This window comes from Hylaeus volcanicus, chromosome 1 (assembly GCF_026283585.1).
Source record: "Hylaeus volcanicus isolate JK05 chromosome 1, UHH_iyHylVolc1.0_haploid, whole genome shotgun sequence".
Taxonomy (NCBI): domain Eukaryota; kingdom Metazoa; phylum Arthropoda; class Insecta; order Hymenoptera; family Colletidae; genus Hylaeus; species Hylaeus volcanicus.
The window spans coordinates 36,525,170-36,541,834 of record NC_071976.1 but is presented as its reverse complement, the minus strand read 5'-3'; the positions used below and the strand labels follow the sequence as shown (position 1 = coordinate 36,541,834).

Here is a 16,665-nt window from a genome sequence, read left to right as displayed (position 1 = left end):
CGGGCATCGAATCCTTTCGTTAAGGTCGTTGTCGAGATTAGACTGATTCGCATCAGACTCGATCCTCCGTGTGGTCTTCGCGACGCGAGACTGTTTCGTCGGTACGGGTCGATTTTGAAAAAATCGCGTGTAGGAAATGTTTGCAGACAATTATAAAGACTATAAATTGTATATAAAACGAAACAATAAGTATGTAAGACGATACGTTAATATTGTACGCCGATACACGTTGTAATGGAACAACATTTTATAATGTCGTACGACCATCGATTGAATTTCATTACAAAATTTACCAAGGCTATTTAATTGCCTGTGCAACCTTCGCTGGTCCTTGGAACAGCCCAAATTTTTACGGTAAGCGACAGGCTTTCGTCCTGAAGTCCCCTGATCGTGATTTTCACAGTTTGGAAGGCGCCATTCTCTGCCCGGATCACCTCGGACGATATGATACCTTTGGTTCCAACGGATGGTGTCGCTTCAACACAGGTGATGCAAAATGGTCCGTCGACCATTATCGATACCCCGATATCTGCTTTGTTTTTGTGGAGAGTATTGTATTGGTACAGCAATTTGCCTACTCCTTTTGCTTTGCAGTTACTCCAGTTAGTACTGTTATTCTTATCGGCCACCTGAAAGTAAATATGCGCATAAATGAATTTATGAAGCTTTTACCGTATTAATGGGAGGCCATGGAAAAATTTCTTGAAAATTTGTTTATTACTTACTCTTGTCGCATTCCTGTCATTAAGAGTGTTGCTGTTACTCTCATTGTCGTTAGGAGTGTTACTATTATTTTCATTGCCATTAAGAGTGTTGCTATTACTCTCATTGTCGTTAGGAGTGTTACTATTATTTTCATTGCCATTAAGAGTGTTGCTGTTACTCTCATTGTCGTTAGGAGTGTTACTATTATTTTCATTGCCATTAAGAGTGTTGCTATTACTCTCATTGTCGTTAGGAGTGTTACTATTATTTTTGGTGTCATTAGCAGCGGCATTAATATTTTCCGTACGAGTATCTCCGTTATTTCTACTATTACTTATTTCGTCTTCATACTCGTCGTAATATTCATATTCTTCCTCATTATTGCCGAGGTCTTGCGAGTGATTGCGGTGCTGACCTTTCTCTGTCCTTACTCTCCTGGGATGCATTTCAGGTTCAGTTGTGGTATTAATGTATTCTCTTGCGTCGATCTTGTTGTCGATTTTGTCCAACGAAGATACATTATTGGTTCGTATTATCATGCCCAAATCGAATCTGTCGTTGTGTTCGGACGTTGTGGATGTCTTATTACTATATTTATTGGCTATTTCACGTTGTCGAGCGTAAAATCTCTCCATAACCGATCGTCTCTGTGCGTAATAATCGTCGTTGCGTATCGCGAGGTTTCTCTTCGCGTATCTTTCGTTTATTTGATTTTGACTATCGTCCGAGTTCTCCTTGACGATGTAATCCACGCGACGTCGTACGATAGTCTTCTTCGTTAAGTACGTATCCGTGTATTTCTCGAGGTCCTGATTACGCGAGTGCTCTTTATCCTTTCGGTTGTTGTAACCGGCTTGAATCCGAGCCAGTTGGAACTTTGCATTGTTCTTTTCGAAATCGTTTCTAAAGACACTGTCATCTCGAGATGATTTTTCGTTCAACGCGATCGCGTTTAAATCGAATTCGCTTCGATACCTGCTTCGTTCGTTTTCGTTCACCGTTCGATCAGCTGTGCCGATAGAGCGACGTTCTCTGTTACGAGGGTTCCAGAGCTTTAATGGAACTCGAACGAGCTTCTGATTCTCGAAATTCGATGTTTCCTTTTTGATCTCGGAATCGTCTCGCGCGTTCTCGGTGCTCGTAGGTATACCGAGTTTCGGATCACTCGAAGCCGTTGATGTTTTTATTCTCACGAAGAGTGCCAGCGTCACGAGAACACTGACCAACTGAAATCTTCCTCCCGTTATGATCATGTTTCCGTCGAAGGATGCGACCACGAACGAACTGATCGAGCGAATAAACGAGCACAAGAACGTTGATGCATCTTCGACCTCCGGCTATCTGCCGTTTCTAGGGTGAAAGATAACTAATTATAGAACAGAATTAACGAGATACGATTCTACAGAGGAAGGGATAGTCGCGAATCAACGTTTAAGTATTAATATCTGTTACGTATGTTTCGAGTACTTTCGTGTCCAACTTTTCCATAATCGCGATGACGACGTAAAAATTGTATACACTTTATTTCCGTTTATTCTACTATTCTATTATTCCACCGTTCTCGGAGGAAGTTTGCAGACTCCTGACATTGTTGAACAATTGAAATTATTTTAAGTTAACCCTTTGTTAACTGAATTTCTTTCAAGCTTCCAAAGAGAAAAAGCTTGTGGTGCCATCCAACAATTAAAAACGAATATCATAGAAGTGGGCTTGAAAGTCACGATAGGTTTCAAAGCGTTTAATTAATACAGTACCAAGAGAAAGTTGACTCGCAAGTCCCGCTAGTAAATAAAGGATTAAACATTTCTCGCGATGGAACGAACGAAGAGGGAAGTAACAGGACACGGTACGATCGACGCTGTTTAATTCAAATTAATGCATGTGAAATATAAAGAATGTTATATCGAGTCAACGGTGATGCTATCGTTATCGTTTTTGTCCTCCGTGTCGCTTAGATTTTTCTCTTTCTTTTCGGATTCAACTTTCGCGTCCAACTTTTCCACCTTGTCGTCTTTTCCTTCGGTTGATTCATCCTTGGATGTTGATGTTGTCAACGTCGGCTTGGAACCTGGACTCGATTCGGAGGGTTTAAGCGCCGGATAAAACTGCGAAAAAATAATATGTTCGCTGTGATCGTCTCGTTGCTTTTTTTTTTTAAAATAAGAATAGATGGATTATGGCTTACCGGGCTGAATGGGAATCGGAAGTCATAAACGGGAGTGCCGTAAAAGAAATTGTATTCGGACAGTTGAGGATTTTGCGTATGTACCTAGAAGAAGAACGAAAATCAGATGTAAACGAGGAACAAGAAGCGAAACGTTTCGCGAACACGTCGTTACAAGTTCGTTACATCGTTTGATTTTTTGTCTTCCTTTTCGGATTCAACTTTCGTGTCCAACTTTTCCACCTTGTCGTCTTTTCCTTCGGTTGATTCATCCGTGGAGGTTGGCGTTGTCGGGGTCGGCTTGGAACCTGGACTCGATTCGGAGGGTTTAGGTGCCGGATAAAACTGCAAAAAAATAATATTTCTCACTGTGATCGTCTGATTGCTTTTTATTAAATGAGAATAGATGGATTATGGCTTACCGGGCTCAATGGGAATCGGAAGTCATAAGTGGGAGTGCCGTAAAAAAAATTGTATTCGGGCAGCTGAGGATTTTGCGTATGTACCTAGAAGGAGAACGAAAATCAGATGTAAACGAGGAACAAGAAGAAATACATTTCGCGAATACGTCGCTTCGAGCTCATTACGTTATAAACGTAATACGGGGAGTAGGTGTCCCGATAGTGATGAAGTTGCGATTGCCCGCTTACGGCTGCCGAAGGATACTGGTAACTGCTCAAGTATAATTGATGTGGCCAGGTTGGTTTCGATTCCGTCGACGCGACCAGGATCACAGCGATTGCAAGCAGCGTAACGTAGACCTTAAAATAAAACGAGCAATACGATGAACAATAAGAAAGGAAATAGATACCGATTCATGGGGACTATACTAAAAGTATAGTAGAGAGAACGACGGACGTCTCTTTGGCCTCGAGAAAAAACTAGTTTATTCGAGATGACGCGATCAACGGAACGGCTGAAATCGAAACGAAAAAATTGATCGTTCACCGGATCGATCGATGTAATATCCGCCCCTCCCATATCCAAGAATAAGGAGTCAAACAATAACACGAATCGGATTTCAGGATCGTGGGCTCGAATCTCCGTGCCTTATTTTTCGTTTAGATTCCTACAGAAGCGATGCGCACACTTTTGATGTTGTTTGGCTCGATGCGTAGTCCGTGATTCGCATACAAACGATCGTGAATCTTAAGTAACGCGGAAACAGATTTCATCGAGCCTAGCGTTAACCGTTGTTCGTGTCGCAAAAGTTATTTATAAAAACAACGCGACTCAACGTTGTCAACGGATCTATTTACATATCCAGGTGTACGTGTCCGATAGTTTTCTCGCGAAAGTCATCTTCGAATGTCGCGTTAAATTCGAAATATATAGAAGAGATCTCTCCTCGTTTCGAATCGGCTTCGCCAAGCGAACAGCCGATTTTACGGGCGTACATACCTGCATGGTGTGATCACAGCTTCGCGGTAGACACGGAAACTGTCTGTACTAACCTGAATTTCAGCCCTACCCACGATTTATATATTCCTCTTGGAGAGCAAACCCCCACCCGACCGAATATCATCCGTGATTCTTTTTTTCCTTTTGTTCCTACGCTTAACTTAGCTTCTCTGTCGCTTCCTCTCGATTACCCCGCACGATCAACGGGATACCCGTTCGCGATTCTTTTTCATTCGCGATATAAAGCATCCTGCGAAAACTTAGCAAGTCGAACCGGACGCGTTACGATCATTAATGATACTTAACGTCTCGTTACTATTTCTTCGAAGCGGATCTTAAAGTTGACACGATTTTCGGTCTAATTTAGCGGCGTGCAGATCCTGACGCGCCACTCTTCACGGAGTTATTACGATAAGGAAGATCGTCGGCAAACACCTCAGCCGCACCATTATGGAGTCATGCGACGCTCGTAATACGTCCCAAAGTATCATTCACGATACACGTTTATCTATCGTATAACGAAATACTAAAATAGTAAATTTATTTAATTAAAAGGTTCGATTATATTTTGACTATGTCAGAAAGATAGGAAAATATTGTATAACGAGAGAGATTATTTTTTCTTAACACTGTTAAAGGCATGTTTTATATATTAATTTTAGTAGTAGTAAAATATCGAATGACAGTAAATATTCCACCAGATTCGACAGAGGCCGATACGCGAACCGGTTAATAATGGGAAATTGTTGTTTAGAATGCGAACGAAGGGTGTGTCCTGACATCTCCGACAGCCGAATTTACATTTCTAATGTCCGTCGCTTGTCATCGTTTCGTTCGTTCGATTTTGACCGACGATTACCGAGAATCGGAGGTGCGGTCTGAAATCTCTGGCGCGTTGTCGCATTCAAATTCCAAGTGTTCCATCAAGGAGTTGAAGCGTGTTTTTGTATCGCTTAACGGAGCAATGTCGTTGAGCAACTCGATGTTGACTTCACGAGGTTGCCGTAGAAGCATTTTGACGTTTCCTACAAAGTTCGCAAGTAACCTCGGTAACGAATCAGTAAGAAAAATTGCGGAGTTGGTAAGAATCTATTCGCTTAATTACGGCCGTTCGATCCTAAAATACCTTTAACGTTGCCGTGACGTCGTTCGCCATGGCCTCCGAAGCGTGGTTTACAAGGTTGGGCGAATGAAAATGCAAAGGGCAACATTCGACGGTGAAACTTGAAGACGCGAATCTGTGTTGGGAATCGAAGGAAGACGAACGATTGGGACAAATGTCTGGTTGACGTTTCTGGGTGCGTATTATCCCTGGGAAACGTTACGTATCGAGGGTACAGCGAAGTCTCCTTAAATGCGTTTATCGTAGAGTTCGTATATTTTCCGATGTTTACCGATGAGTTTCGAACGTAGAGGAGGACGGTGAATAAAGAAGTCGAGCACTGTGCATCGGTGAGACAATAAAAGTCTCAGCGATCGAACTCCTAGATCCCTCAAGGGGTATACCCCTCGGTGGTTTCTGTGCATTCATCGCAGAGAATCTTGTGCATTTAAGGAGACTTCACCGTAGAGATTTCGAACGTGGACGGATCCGGTTTGAACTGGAGCGCTCTTTCAGGAATCGATAATCGCCGGCTCGTGAGGCATCGACTGTGCTCGTGGAAGTTCGCACGGCTACTAATCAATCCGCGGGAGGTTTCGTGTTTATCAACAAGTGCCGCATACACCTGATTCGCGACACCCTTCCGTGACGGAGCTTGTTCATTCGTGCACCGCGGTCGCGCGACGGTATCTCGCACGAGGACGAGGCTGAGACACTTTGACGATTCCTCGTTCGTGCATCGCGTCGTATCGTGATAATCCGAACGAACGTGTGTGTTGTTTTTCCGGTTTGCCGAAGGCCTGCCACCACCCTTTGCAATTTCGCCTTCTCCTCTGCGCACGGTTTACCGAATTCCTCCGCGTGCGAATTTATCGAAACCCCTCGGCTCTATTAATAACGGATCGGTGTCGTTGTACCGTTGTGTATATTCGACTCAACCACCGGTGCTTTTTCCAAAGATTCCCCAACTGGACACGGTGAACGTCGATCCAACGAGAATTTCTGCACGAAATCGCCTCGAGTTTCCTCCCTTATCGCATCCCGAAACGCAGGGTTCCTCGTTTTGTTCTCGCTACCCTCTCGCTCTCGACCCAGCTAAGCCGAGTATATTTCGATTTCTATTGACTTCATCGTTGCCACCTCCACCAGGTTGCATCTTCGCAAAATTTTAGACGCTGTTCGGTGTTTTCGGTGATTTCGTCACTTCGTTTTATTTCAGGTATCTCGAGGCTCTCGTCGCCGATCACGTTTTGGAAATCTCCGGGTGTTGTTGTTACGTACGCTATAAAATTTCGACTGCCAAGCGAAAGTCATCCGTTCTTCGTTATTTAACGTCCAACGTTTTCGGGAAACTAACGAGTGTTTTTGATGGCGAGCGACGGAATGTTGTAAACCGCTTCCTATCTTTTGGCAAGCAGGTTTCGGTTCCATCATCTCTCGTCTCGTTTAAGCAAACAACTTTTTCACGCGACACGCGCGACCCGAGATCCGTCGGTTTTCAAATAGATCCCTCTTCTCGACGATTTATGATCTCCTATTAGAAATCGAGCCTTGCCTCGAAATTGTGCAGGTTTCCCTTCGAGGTTCGATAGAATCTTCGTCTGGTGCGGTGGATTTTAACCGCGATCTGTTATTCGTTCGAGAATTTCTTTTTTATTTCTTTTTTTTTTTTTGTAATGTGTCGTTTAATCGTAGAAGGGCGAGACCGAGCGAGGGGTAGCATGCAAAATATGAGAAAAGGGGCGCGGTTTTCGGAAAGCGGCCGTCACTATAAATAGAGGCGCCTCGTGCGTGAGTGCTATGCTTTTAAACATAGTTTTGGCAGCGCGAAACGTCAAACCGCCTCGGAGTGGCAAAGCGCGTGGACCGTTCCGCGAATTTCACGGAAAAGTTTGACCGAAAATCCTCGCTGGTCTCGTTGGTGATCCGAATCTGAATCGTGCGAGAAGTTGGACCATCGTCAACCATACAATGTGACGTCGCGATCCGTCGTAAGATCGTTCGGTTTCGTTTCTCGTCGATCGCAAAAGGTTTGTCGACAACGCAGCGTCTAGAATGGCGCGCTGAAGTTTCCCTGTAAGATCGTACGAAAAAAAATCCCGAGCGAAGGAAGCGTACCGATGCTTTTCTTTTTCTTCGAACCGTGTTTGGTCGACGAAGACACGCCAGGGTCGATTTAACGCGCGTTCCAAATTAACGCGACGGAAACTCGTTCTCCTTTCGAGTCTCGGCCATTCTCTTGAACTTTTTCCGTTCCCTTTTGTCTCGCCGCGCGAAAAGGACAGTGTTTGCGAGAAAGACGAGGGGAAAACATGAAAAGTACGTTGGAGAAGTGCGACAAGGAAAACCAGCGACCGATGGAGGCGAGTCAGTTGGCAGACGACGAAAACGCGCAGGATGCCCAGGACGAAGAGTAAAAATCCCGCCACTAGCATAAAGACTCGTCCCCGCGTTTCATGCGTGTGCTCGTCGCTCTGCATCAGGTTTCCGGTCCTCGTTCCGAACGCACATTTAGAGCCGTTTGCACGCTTCTTCTGTTCGCAAGTTGCATCGTTGTTTGGTTCGACGTGGACGATTTGAATTTCGAAGCATTCTTTCTCGAAAGGATAAATTTCTCGAAAGAGGATCTTGACGGTCTCGATCGAGCTTCTATTTACTTTCTCTGATGCAACAGATCCAAGTAAATCAAAACCAAGGTTTCGACGATTGCTTTTTTTTATCAATAAACCTTTCGAGAAACAATCCTCGAGGATAACGTTTCGTTAACGTATTTATTAGTTACGTTTGCCCGGGTCATAAAGATAATTGCAAAATTTGCGTTGGCACAAATACGATACGATATTCCGGCCAAAATATACTGTCGCGCTACTAGAAACGTAAATTGTCAAACAGTGCACCGATAGTAACAATATTAGCAGCCAATAAATTTTCGCTATTTTATTACGCTCTACAATGTGGTTCCCGAACGTGGACGCGAATCGCAATTGAACAAATTCGGCTAATCACTTTCATAGCAATGGAATCGACTACCTGCATTTTTGCCGACAGGCTTTGTTGTTTCAGCGCTTAGCAAAGATATCGGCGATCGAAACGAGTAAAAGCTTCGCAGGCTCTACGATATCTTCTTTACCATTATCTGTTGTTATCTGTGACTGAAATTTATAATACGACGGAGGGATTGCGGATCCAATTAAACCGCGGAGCGCTAGATGTCGAAGATATCGTGGAATCTCTGCGAAGAAGAGCAATCGATCGTTGTCGCTATTTATTAATCGCCATAACGAACGGGACATTCGGCGAAACGTTCGCGCCGTTTATTTTCGAGCGTTGCTTGTTATATTCGGTCGTGCTAATTAACCTTGACGGGCGGCGCGATGCGCTCTCCAACGTTCGATTTTCGTTTTCGCGACATTGGCTAACGGTGTCCAAGTTCACCGCGAAAAGTGATTAACGCGCGTTAACGTTCGCATTGGCGGGAGGCCGAAGACCAGTCGATCGAATTTCCTTAGTCGTTCACGCCGGCGCTGCTATTTCTGTTTCACGCTATGGGGCGGCGCGGTGGTACACGTCATCTGACAGACACGTGAATGCGAGCCAACGGTGGTACACGCCGCCCGATGGGACATAGAGTCAGTATAACAAGTATTCGTACAGGAACCGATTTAAAATGAACCTAATAAGAAAAAAAATGAGAGGTTAACGTTAGAAATATTTAGGAATGTTGGTTAAGTATTTCTTCCCCTAAAATTTATTAATAAAATAAATGTATGAAGTTTTATTTTGAATTAGTTCCTGCACGAATACTCGTTACACCGACTGTATAAGTGTGAGCCACCGGTGGTACACGTCGGGGTGAATGTGTTAAAGAAAGGGAATTGTGACGCTTGTGTTCTGTATCGCAGATACGAAGGGTTTCGTAGGCGACGAAATAGGACGAGCTAGCCGCAGTTCTTTGGTTAAGTAGAAAAATTGACAATGGGTTTGGATTTTTACTCGTTTATCCCGCATCGAATTTCGTCAGTCCTCTTAATCGTCTCGTAAATCATTCGTCCCGTACGAAGATCAAATTTTAATTGTACGTTCGTAACACTCGATTTATGACTAGAGTAAAATACCAGACAAGACTTTAATTGAGTTTGTAATTCATTCCCGATAATCTTTGTTTCATTGAGATATCCTACAAATTTCATTTTTCGTGAATATTTATTACGTCGTAAAGAACCTCGACAGTCTTTACGATCCCTGACTCGACGTTTAACAGGATCGATGCACGTTCAAGCTGTAATTACCACAAGTGCCCATTCAAAGGGATTCCCTTTTTGTTGTTTTCAAGAAATACTTGTTCTTTGATTAATGTCGATCGATTCGTTGCGCGCTAGAGGATTGCTCCTCTCGACGATGAATTTTTGTTAGCCCAACGGTTAGTGCATCCTTTTGTTGTAACGTTCTCTTTTTCCGTAGGCTTTCGATAATCTTAAGTCGCCTGGTTTTCGTTAGAACGCAAGGACACGCTTGGCGCTTGTTTGCAACCCTTAACGATCCTACACTCGTACCGCCTTATCGTAACCGATAATTGAGCTTTCATTGTTTGGTTTGCGGTTTAGTGTGATGTCACCGAGCAATAAAAATGCAGACGAGGCTATAAACGATGCGTTGTTGGAGAAACTCAGAGGTTGCGCGTCCAAGCCGCAGGAGGCCGGCGATACGTACAGGAACATCGCTGCCAAGATTCATGCCCGCGTTACATCCTCAGGTAACAGCTTTATGCGTCTATTTTACAAGTTACATCTATCTCTAAATTTTCTCTAATTTTCGAGTCACCTGTACCAGACCTATATTTCTAAGCGTCGCATTTCGAAGATTCTTGATCGCACTTCCAATCGTTATTCCATCTAAAGCCATAAACGATCACCGGGTCTCGAATGCGGTAGCCAAGTTATACGCGAGTCGAAACAGATTGGACACATTGGGACGAGCTCGTGCAGTTAAATTGCTATTTTTATCGCGAACGTTGCCTTCCATTTCATCGGTCTAATCACCAGAAACTTGCCCAATTTAATAGTCGTACCGTATCGCGGTACCGAATACTCGACACGTTTTCGTTCCGCGATTACCAACGTTTTGCAATTCTTTTTCATGTCGCAACGCGACCAGGCCAATTTACGTTTGCACGAACTCGCGTTCGGCGAAAACGTCGGACACTCGAGTCAAAAGACCGAAACAGGTTCGCGGACGTATCACGTAAAAAGACTAGGACGCACGAACGACGTTTATTGTCTTCCCTACTAGACAGAAAATAGCGAAATTTAAATTTAGGTCGCTTTCCAATAGAACTCGCTCTCGGCGCTCTTGCGAAACTCATTTCACTTAGCTTTGTTTTGGATTAAAAGAAGACGACGCACGTTGAAAGGTTCGAACAGTTCCGCAGGAGCATTTACGATCAACGTGTACCGTTTAAAGCGTTCACGCCGGGGCTGCTATTCGTGTTTCTCGCCATATGGCCGCGCGGTGGTAAACGCCATCTGATAGACACGTGATGGGACGTATTAGTGCGAGCCACCGGTGGTACACGCCGCGGCTCAAATTCATTTATACTAATAAAATTTCATTAAAATATTTTCAAGAGAACCAAAGTTAGAAGTTTTTGATCGTCGAGAACCGTTTTGTCCCACTGTGCGCCGGTGTGAACGCGTTAATCGTAGCTGTGCACACGGGAACATTATTTTTCACGTATAATCGAGATAGACACGGTTTTATTTACGCGAGTCTCGAATGCACACGTTCGACATCTTGCTCGTGATTAGGATTAATAACGTCTCGACGCGTGGACGACCGTTTATCACGGGGGTGGTAGACGTTGGCGAACAGGTGTGCGAGCGGCGGATTGCGCTAGGCGTCATTCGTTATTTTCGAAAAGCCGGCTATCCCGTCGGTCGGTTACATAAGGACTTTTGGTGCCTCTGATAGATCGTTTGGAAACCGTCCAAGGGACCACGAAGTCGAACAATACCAGGGGTTCGATCGTCCCGATGAATTGCGGTCGTGCCAATTTGATAAGGACTTTCCGTCCCGTTAGTCGATCTTTCCGCATACGCCAAAGTACCAAGTGTCGTACCTCTGACTCATCGTTTCTCACGTGATTCGATACTTGGATCGAGAGAGGCCTTTGTGTCGCGATAAATATGCTGGTTGCCGAGCGAGAACACCGTTACAAGAAGAATTTTAAACCGTTTACATCGTGGCCCGTTCGACGTCCCTGGCCCGCCGGGCGACGACTCTATTCAGGGTTGAAAGCGGTTTATTGCTTTGCGCTTAATAAAGTTTGGATCCCCATCTGGGTGCCACGTGCGTTCACGAGCGGCCACGGCCAGGTTTTTCGGAAAAATATTCGTGTTCGCACACCGCCATACCTGTCATTGTCAATTGCAGCTCGACCACCCGCGTAGCGCTGGTCCCTCGGGCATTGTTCTCGCTATTTACCGAACTTCTCGTTCTTTTTTTACGATCTTTCCCTTCTCTCACATGTTCAATTTATATTTACAGTAATGTCTTCATAGATGCACAAGCTCCTTGTGCGGTTACCATAGAGTTCGTCTATTCTCTGATTAGTTTGAACCGTGGAAATTTTGCGCTTTATAACAGGACCACTAGACGTTTCTTTAGACAATTTATACGCGTTGTCGTATCGTGGTTGGAGTATATCAGTGCTCGAGAAAATAGAGCGTCTCTTAAATGACCGAGTATTTCGAGAAGCGTTCTGCGGTGGCAACCGATAGCTCTGCTCGGCCAGTCTTTTGGCATGAAATATCGATGTCCAGTTTTTGCGTGGATAGTGTTCATGGCATTGGGAATGATTGGCCTTGTGACAAGTCTGAAACGAGAACCGTGCATTTCGCCAATTCGCGGTACGCTTGGTATTCGCATGGAAGGCATTGTTACTCATCGCACCTGTTCGTCCCATTATTTATCACGACAGAGACGTGAAAATGTTTGCCAACGGGAAAGTACATTGCTTCGGTGAACATTTACATCGTGTTTCAGAGGATTTTTACCGCGGTTATACGAATCCTCTCTCAACCCGTACAGTTTGTTACCTCTTTTCGATCTACTACTCAAATCAAAAATGTATGTTTCAGATCGACGGATACGGGAGCGCACGTTGGAAAAACTATGGCGCAAGAATTCCGGAGCGATGGAAATATTCATCGCGACGCTGGAGGTGGATTGTCAAAAATTCAACCTAAATAGGAATTTACTTTACTCTGCAAATATTATAATACGAACTTTATCTTCGATATATTTTTATATTATCGCATACGACCGCGTCGGATAGCTACATGACGATCCACGTTGTTTGCACGAAATGGCGTGGTTAGGTCGCATCAACGCGCGGTGACTCCGCTGTCTATCTTGTCGACAGTGGAAATCCAGAAATCCGTTTGTTCCATTTTCTGATAAGTGCTGCACGCACGCAGACCGGAGTAATTATCCTCGTGGCATTTGCGCGCACCTACTACATCCCTCGAGTATATTCAATCGCCGCGCTTCGACTCGCTTTCCATCCCGGTTTCTACAAATTTGTTTGTTACAGAACTGCAAGGATCACGTGATCAACTATAGCGTCGCTTGCATAATCCACGAGTGCATATCGCCCCGATTTACCAGGGGAAAGTCTAAAGGGAACAAGAACAAGAGTGCCACAAGTAATAGAAATTTCTAACTTATCGTTCGTGTCGATGTTCGAGGAGCGAATGATTCGCGATCGATGGACTTGACGAATCGTTATCGTTTGCAGAGTCTAGCAGCCGGACGACGGTGATGCAGCTGATCAATTTAGGTATCACGCAAGTTCTACTTAAACTTTTAATTAACCTGCAACATGCGGACACTATTTCGAGCGAAGTCCTCACGCAGGAAGTGCTGTGGATTTTGGGCCAAGTAGGACGTCACTTTAATTTCGTTTATCCAAGTCCTCGAGTGCTCGTTACGATCTCCTTTCAACGAAAATTACAGATTGCCCAGAGGGACCAGAAGTTCGCTTCGAAGATGAAACTGCTTAACGCCGTAAAAGTGTTCCACATGCTTCTGAAACAGCATTACAACAACAGCAAGATGTTATTGTCCCTGTTGCTCATCATGAAGTGTCTCGCCAGAAACTGTAAGTAAATTCTTATAAAGTATACTACTACGTACTTCGTAACGTTTACTTAACCGACGTTCCTTTCTATCTAGCGTTCACCCTTCAGGCGCTAGCGAAGGACGGGATCGCCAGCACGTTGGAGAAAACGTTTCTTTCCATGAGCTACACGCCTCATCTGAAACTCAGATTTCTGTTAGAGTGCTTTAAATATTTAACGACGAGCAGTATGTATACCATTTACCATTTTCTTTTTTTTTTTTTAATAGCGACGGTAACTGGTTACAATAGACCGTCGCGAAATTCACTCGGTTCGATGCTCGATAGAATTGTGCTGCACGAAATTCGTGAAGGTGGGGATGGTTTATCTTCTGATGAGGATCTTCGAGAGATGGGAAAGATTCGACGGGCAGATGAGACTGAAAATCTGTAACTACGCTCTGATTACTTTGCAACATCTCTGCATCATAAGTGAGTTCATCGAAGAGAATCTTGGACACGTTGACTGCCAGACGAATATTCTTGAAAATTTCTGTCAAGTTTAAATATTATTTAACTATATACATCGATACAGTATTGTCTCGAAATAAGCATCTCGATCGGGACCGGCGAGAGAGGTATGCTATTCTGCTCGACTTTGTCCCGAGCGTGACGAACTCGTAAACAAAACAAGGTGTTCGGTGTAGCGGTCAACTATGGAGCATGTTGTCGCTCGAGCACGAGTGTTGTGCTTTGGAGAATGATACAAGATAACATGCTTTTTCATTTTAGTACTAGTAAAGTCGAACGAACGGAAGGTACACGTACAACTAATAATAGTATTTCGGAGAATACACAGGCCAGAGAAAGAGAAAACAGTAAACACTAATGCTCTTCCACTGATCCGTTCGGTCGGCCGTGAAAGATTTATGGCTTCTCGCTTTCACGGGCCTCTCGGACTTTGAATAAAAACGTGGGGATAGCGACTTGCTTATTTCGAGACAGGAAGCAGTTGCTTGTTTCGAGACAATACCGTGTTCATGAATTTCATTTGAATTCATCTCCTTTGATGTCTAACTCTCAGAACGAATCTTTTTAGTTCTTGGCGATCAACGGGTTAAACGTATCTATTTTCTCGTAACTCTGATAAATAGGAAATTCGGGTGAAATTGAAGCGTACCGTTTGTTTATACTTACGTCACCTTCTATGTCCTTTATATTTCACTCGTTGTCTTGTGCGAGTTGCCATTACACGCGTCCTTTTGTTCGTTTCAGAAGCTGGAAGAAAGGCTATCAAAGCGAACAATGGCCTGCAGGTACTGTACCGGTTCTGCAGCAACTGTCCGGAGGATAAAGCTTACGATTGTCTCTTGTCGCGTATATGCGGGATAATCAATCAATGTCTGGAGAAGAAGGAGTTGCCGGTACCCGAAATGTCGCCGGCAAGGTGAACGAAACTTTCAAGGTCAAAATGATTCGGCTCTTTCAGCAACGGTTTATCGACGATCTGGGCTAACAACACCGCGTCTGAATAGCATTCGGAGAACGATAGCGCGACAAATTCTTTTTAATCCTACCTCCGCGAGGTCTCGGCGTAAGAGGAACGCGCTTTAGTTCTTCGCGGAGTTACAGTGACTCCCAGAAATATTCGGACACCAGTGTATGGTTAGCGTTATGGCTTAATATCGTAGTTATTAAAAAAGGAATCGTCTTCGTTACTTTTTCCAATAATAAATCGTTTATTAACATTATTAAAGATACATACATTGATCCGAAAATTTACATAAATTACATAATAACAATAAACAAACGAAAGAATACCGCATTTTCGGGTCAGAAAAATATTCGGACACTACGAGGAATAACATTTATTAATTAAAATTAAACGTTATATGTTCCACATTAATATTTTCTTGCAAATCCCTTTTCTTTTATAATATGTCTCTCGATCGATTCGGCACATTAGAAATTATTTTTTTTAAATATTCTGTCGAAATGGATGCCCATTCTTCTTGAAGCCTAATTTTCAGTTCTTCTTTGGAACGAATGGGTGCCTTGCGAATCCGTTGGTTCAACTTATCCCATAAGTTTTCTATAGGGTTAAGGTCTGGCGATTGTGGAGGCGGACGAAGGACTTTGGGGCAATTATACAATAAAAATTCTTAGACGATGCGCGACTTATGTTTAGAATCATTATCCTGGTAAAATTAAAAATCTTCAGCAATTCCCATTTTTTCTGCACTTTGTTTTAAATTTTGCTTGAAAAATGCTTTTTAAAATATTCAAATAAGCATCTCCTTAACCACGATACCATCGATAAAGACTAAATTGCCAACGTCGGAATTCGAGATCCATCCCCACACTATTACAATGCCCTCCTCCGTGTTTTTATCGTGCCCGAAAATGTGATATTCTTTCGTTTGTTTATCGCTATTATGTAATTTATGTAAATTTTTGGATTAACGTATACATCTTTAATAACATTAATAAATGACTTATTATTGGAAAAGGTAACGAAGACAATTGCTTTTTTAATAACTACGATATTAAGTCATAAAGCTAACCACACACTAGTGTCCGGATATTTCTGGGAGTCACTGTAGGTATTCTTAAACGTTCTGCGCGTCGAGAACCGAATCTAGAGAAGAAAGTAAATTATGCGTCGAGTAAATAAACATAATTGTTGATACTTGTAGATTCGTGTTACCGGAGGCGAACGTCAGGCCGAACAGCGCTGAAAGCGGTAGCGACATCGACAGCCAGGTGCGTATTTTTGTCGAACGGAATGATGTCACGCGTTGAACGTAACGTTTCGATACGCTCCGTACCCGTAAACCAGTGCTCGGCAAGATTTGCACTTTTCGGCCATTTTTCGATAAACAACCCGCACAGCCTGATCGCAGCCAATGAGCTGCCTGGAGACTCAGAACCGTGCCACTGTCACCGGTACATCCTCAACATATTTTTCATAGCTTTCCACGTCACCCAGGGGGTACTATCGACTTATATCAACGCGTATTTAACGACAATTTTACTGGCGATATGAAATCGATTTTTCAGTTTTTCTTCGTGTGCTAGGAACCTTTCAGTCTTCATGTATAATGGTATAACACCGGCACGAACGATCTAACTTTAAGAAAACTTTTCAGTTTCAGTTATCGGATGCTTCTAACAGGT

General features: G+C 43.6%; 3 protein-coding genes across 14 annotated transcripts in view; 1 reads left to right on the top strand and 2 right to left on the bottom strand.

The window, feature by feature from the left end:
- Window positions 1-150: 150 nt before the first annotated feature.
- On the bottom strand, window positions 151-2,033 carry LOC128878952 (putative uncharacterized protein DDB_G0286901). Its single transcript, XM_054127643.1, has 2 exons — window positions 726-2,033; window positions 151-629 (listed from the first exon to the last, which is right to left on the bottom strand). Exons 1-2 carry the CDS (start codon window positions 1,956-1,958, stop codon window positions 303-305), a joined length of 1,560 nt encoding a protein of 519 aa, XP_053983618.1. The 5' UTR covers window positions 1,959-2,033; the 3' UTR covers window positions 151-302.
- A 519-nt stretch (window positions 2,034-2,552) lies between these two features.
- Window positions 2,553-7,008, bottom strand: LOC128878978 (uncharacterized). Of its 5 annotated transcripts, XM_054127721.1 has the most exons (7): window positions 5,397-5,640; window positions 5,130-5,295; window positions 3,457-3,630; window positions 3,292-3,375; window positions 3,056-3,214; window positions 2,891-2,974; window positions 2,553-2,810 (listed from the first exon to the last, which is right to left on the bottom strand). In XM_054127721.1, the coding sequence occupies exons 2-7, from the start codon at window positions 5,172-5,174 to the stop codon at window positions 2,604-2,606; spliced, it is 753 nt and encodes a 250-aa protein (XP_053983696.1). In that variant the 5' UTR covers window positions 5,175-5,295; window positions 5,397-5,640; the 3' UTR covers window positions 2,553-2,603. The 5 variants fall into 5 exon arrangements, with proteins under 5 accessions (XP_053983696.1, XP_053983687.1, XP_053983716.1 ...); XM_054127712.1 differs by lacking the exons at window positions 5,130-5,295; window positions 5,397-5,640 and adding an exon at window positions 6,654-7,008; XM_054127741.1 differs by lacking the exon at window positions 5,130-5,295.
- A 204-nt stretch (window positions 7,009-7,212) lies between these two features.
- LOC128878914 (cytosolic carboxypeptidase 1-like) overlaps window positions 7,213-16,665 on the top strand; it is a 32,753-nt gene continuing 23,300 nt past the window's right edge. Inside the window, exons 1-11 of one of the 8 annotated variants that reach the window (XM_054127631.1) lie at window positions 7,217-7,402; window positions 9,275-9,327; window positions 9,977-10,125; window positions 12,509-12,591; window positions 12,964-13,075; window positions 13,168-13,310; window positions 13,386-13,530; window positions 13,605-13,736; window positions 13,837-13,980; window positions 14,764-14,935; window positions 16,185-16,251. In XM_054127631.1, coding sequence (XP_053983606.1) covers window positions 9,981-10,125; window positions 12,509-12,591; window positions 12,964-13,075; window positions 13,168-13,310; window positions 13,386-13,530; window positions 13,605-13,736; window positions 13,837-13,980; window positions 14,764-14,935; window positions 16,185-16,251 — 1,143 coding nt within the window. In that variant the 5' untranslated portion in view covers window positions 7,217-7,402; window positions 9,275-9,327; window positions 9,977-9,980. Of the gene's footprint in view, window positions 7,856-9,274; window positions 9,328-9,429; window positions 9,448-9,976; window positions 10,126-12,508; window positions 12,592-12,963; window positions 13,076-13,167; window positions 13,311-13,385; window positions 13,531-13,604; window positions 13,737-13,836; window positions 13,981-14,763; window positions 14,936-16,184; window positions 16,252-16,665 lie in introns of those variants that run through there. The other 7 variants (XM_054127602.1, XR_008457522.1, XM_054127597.1 and 4 more) reach the window with 7 other exon arrangements.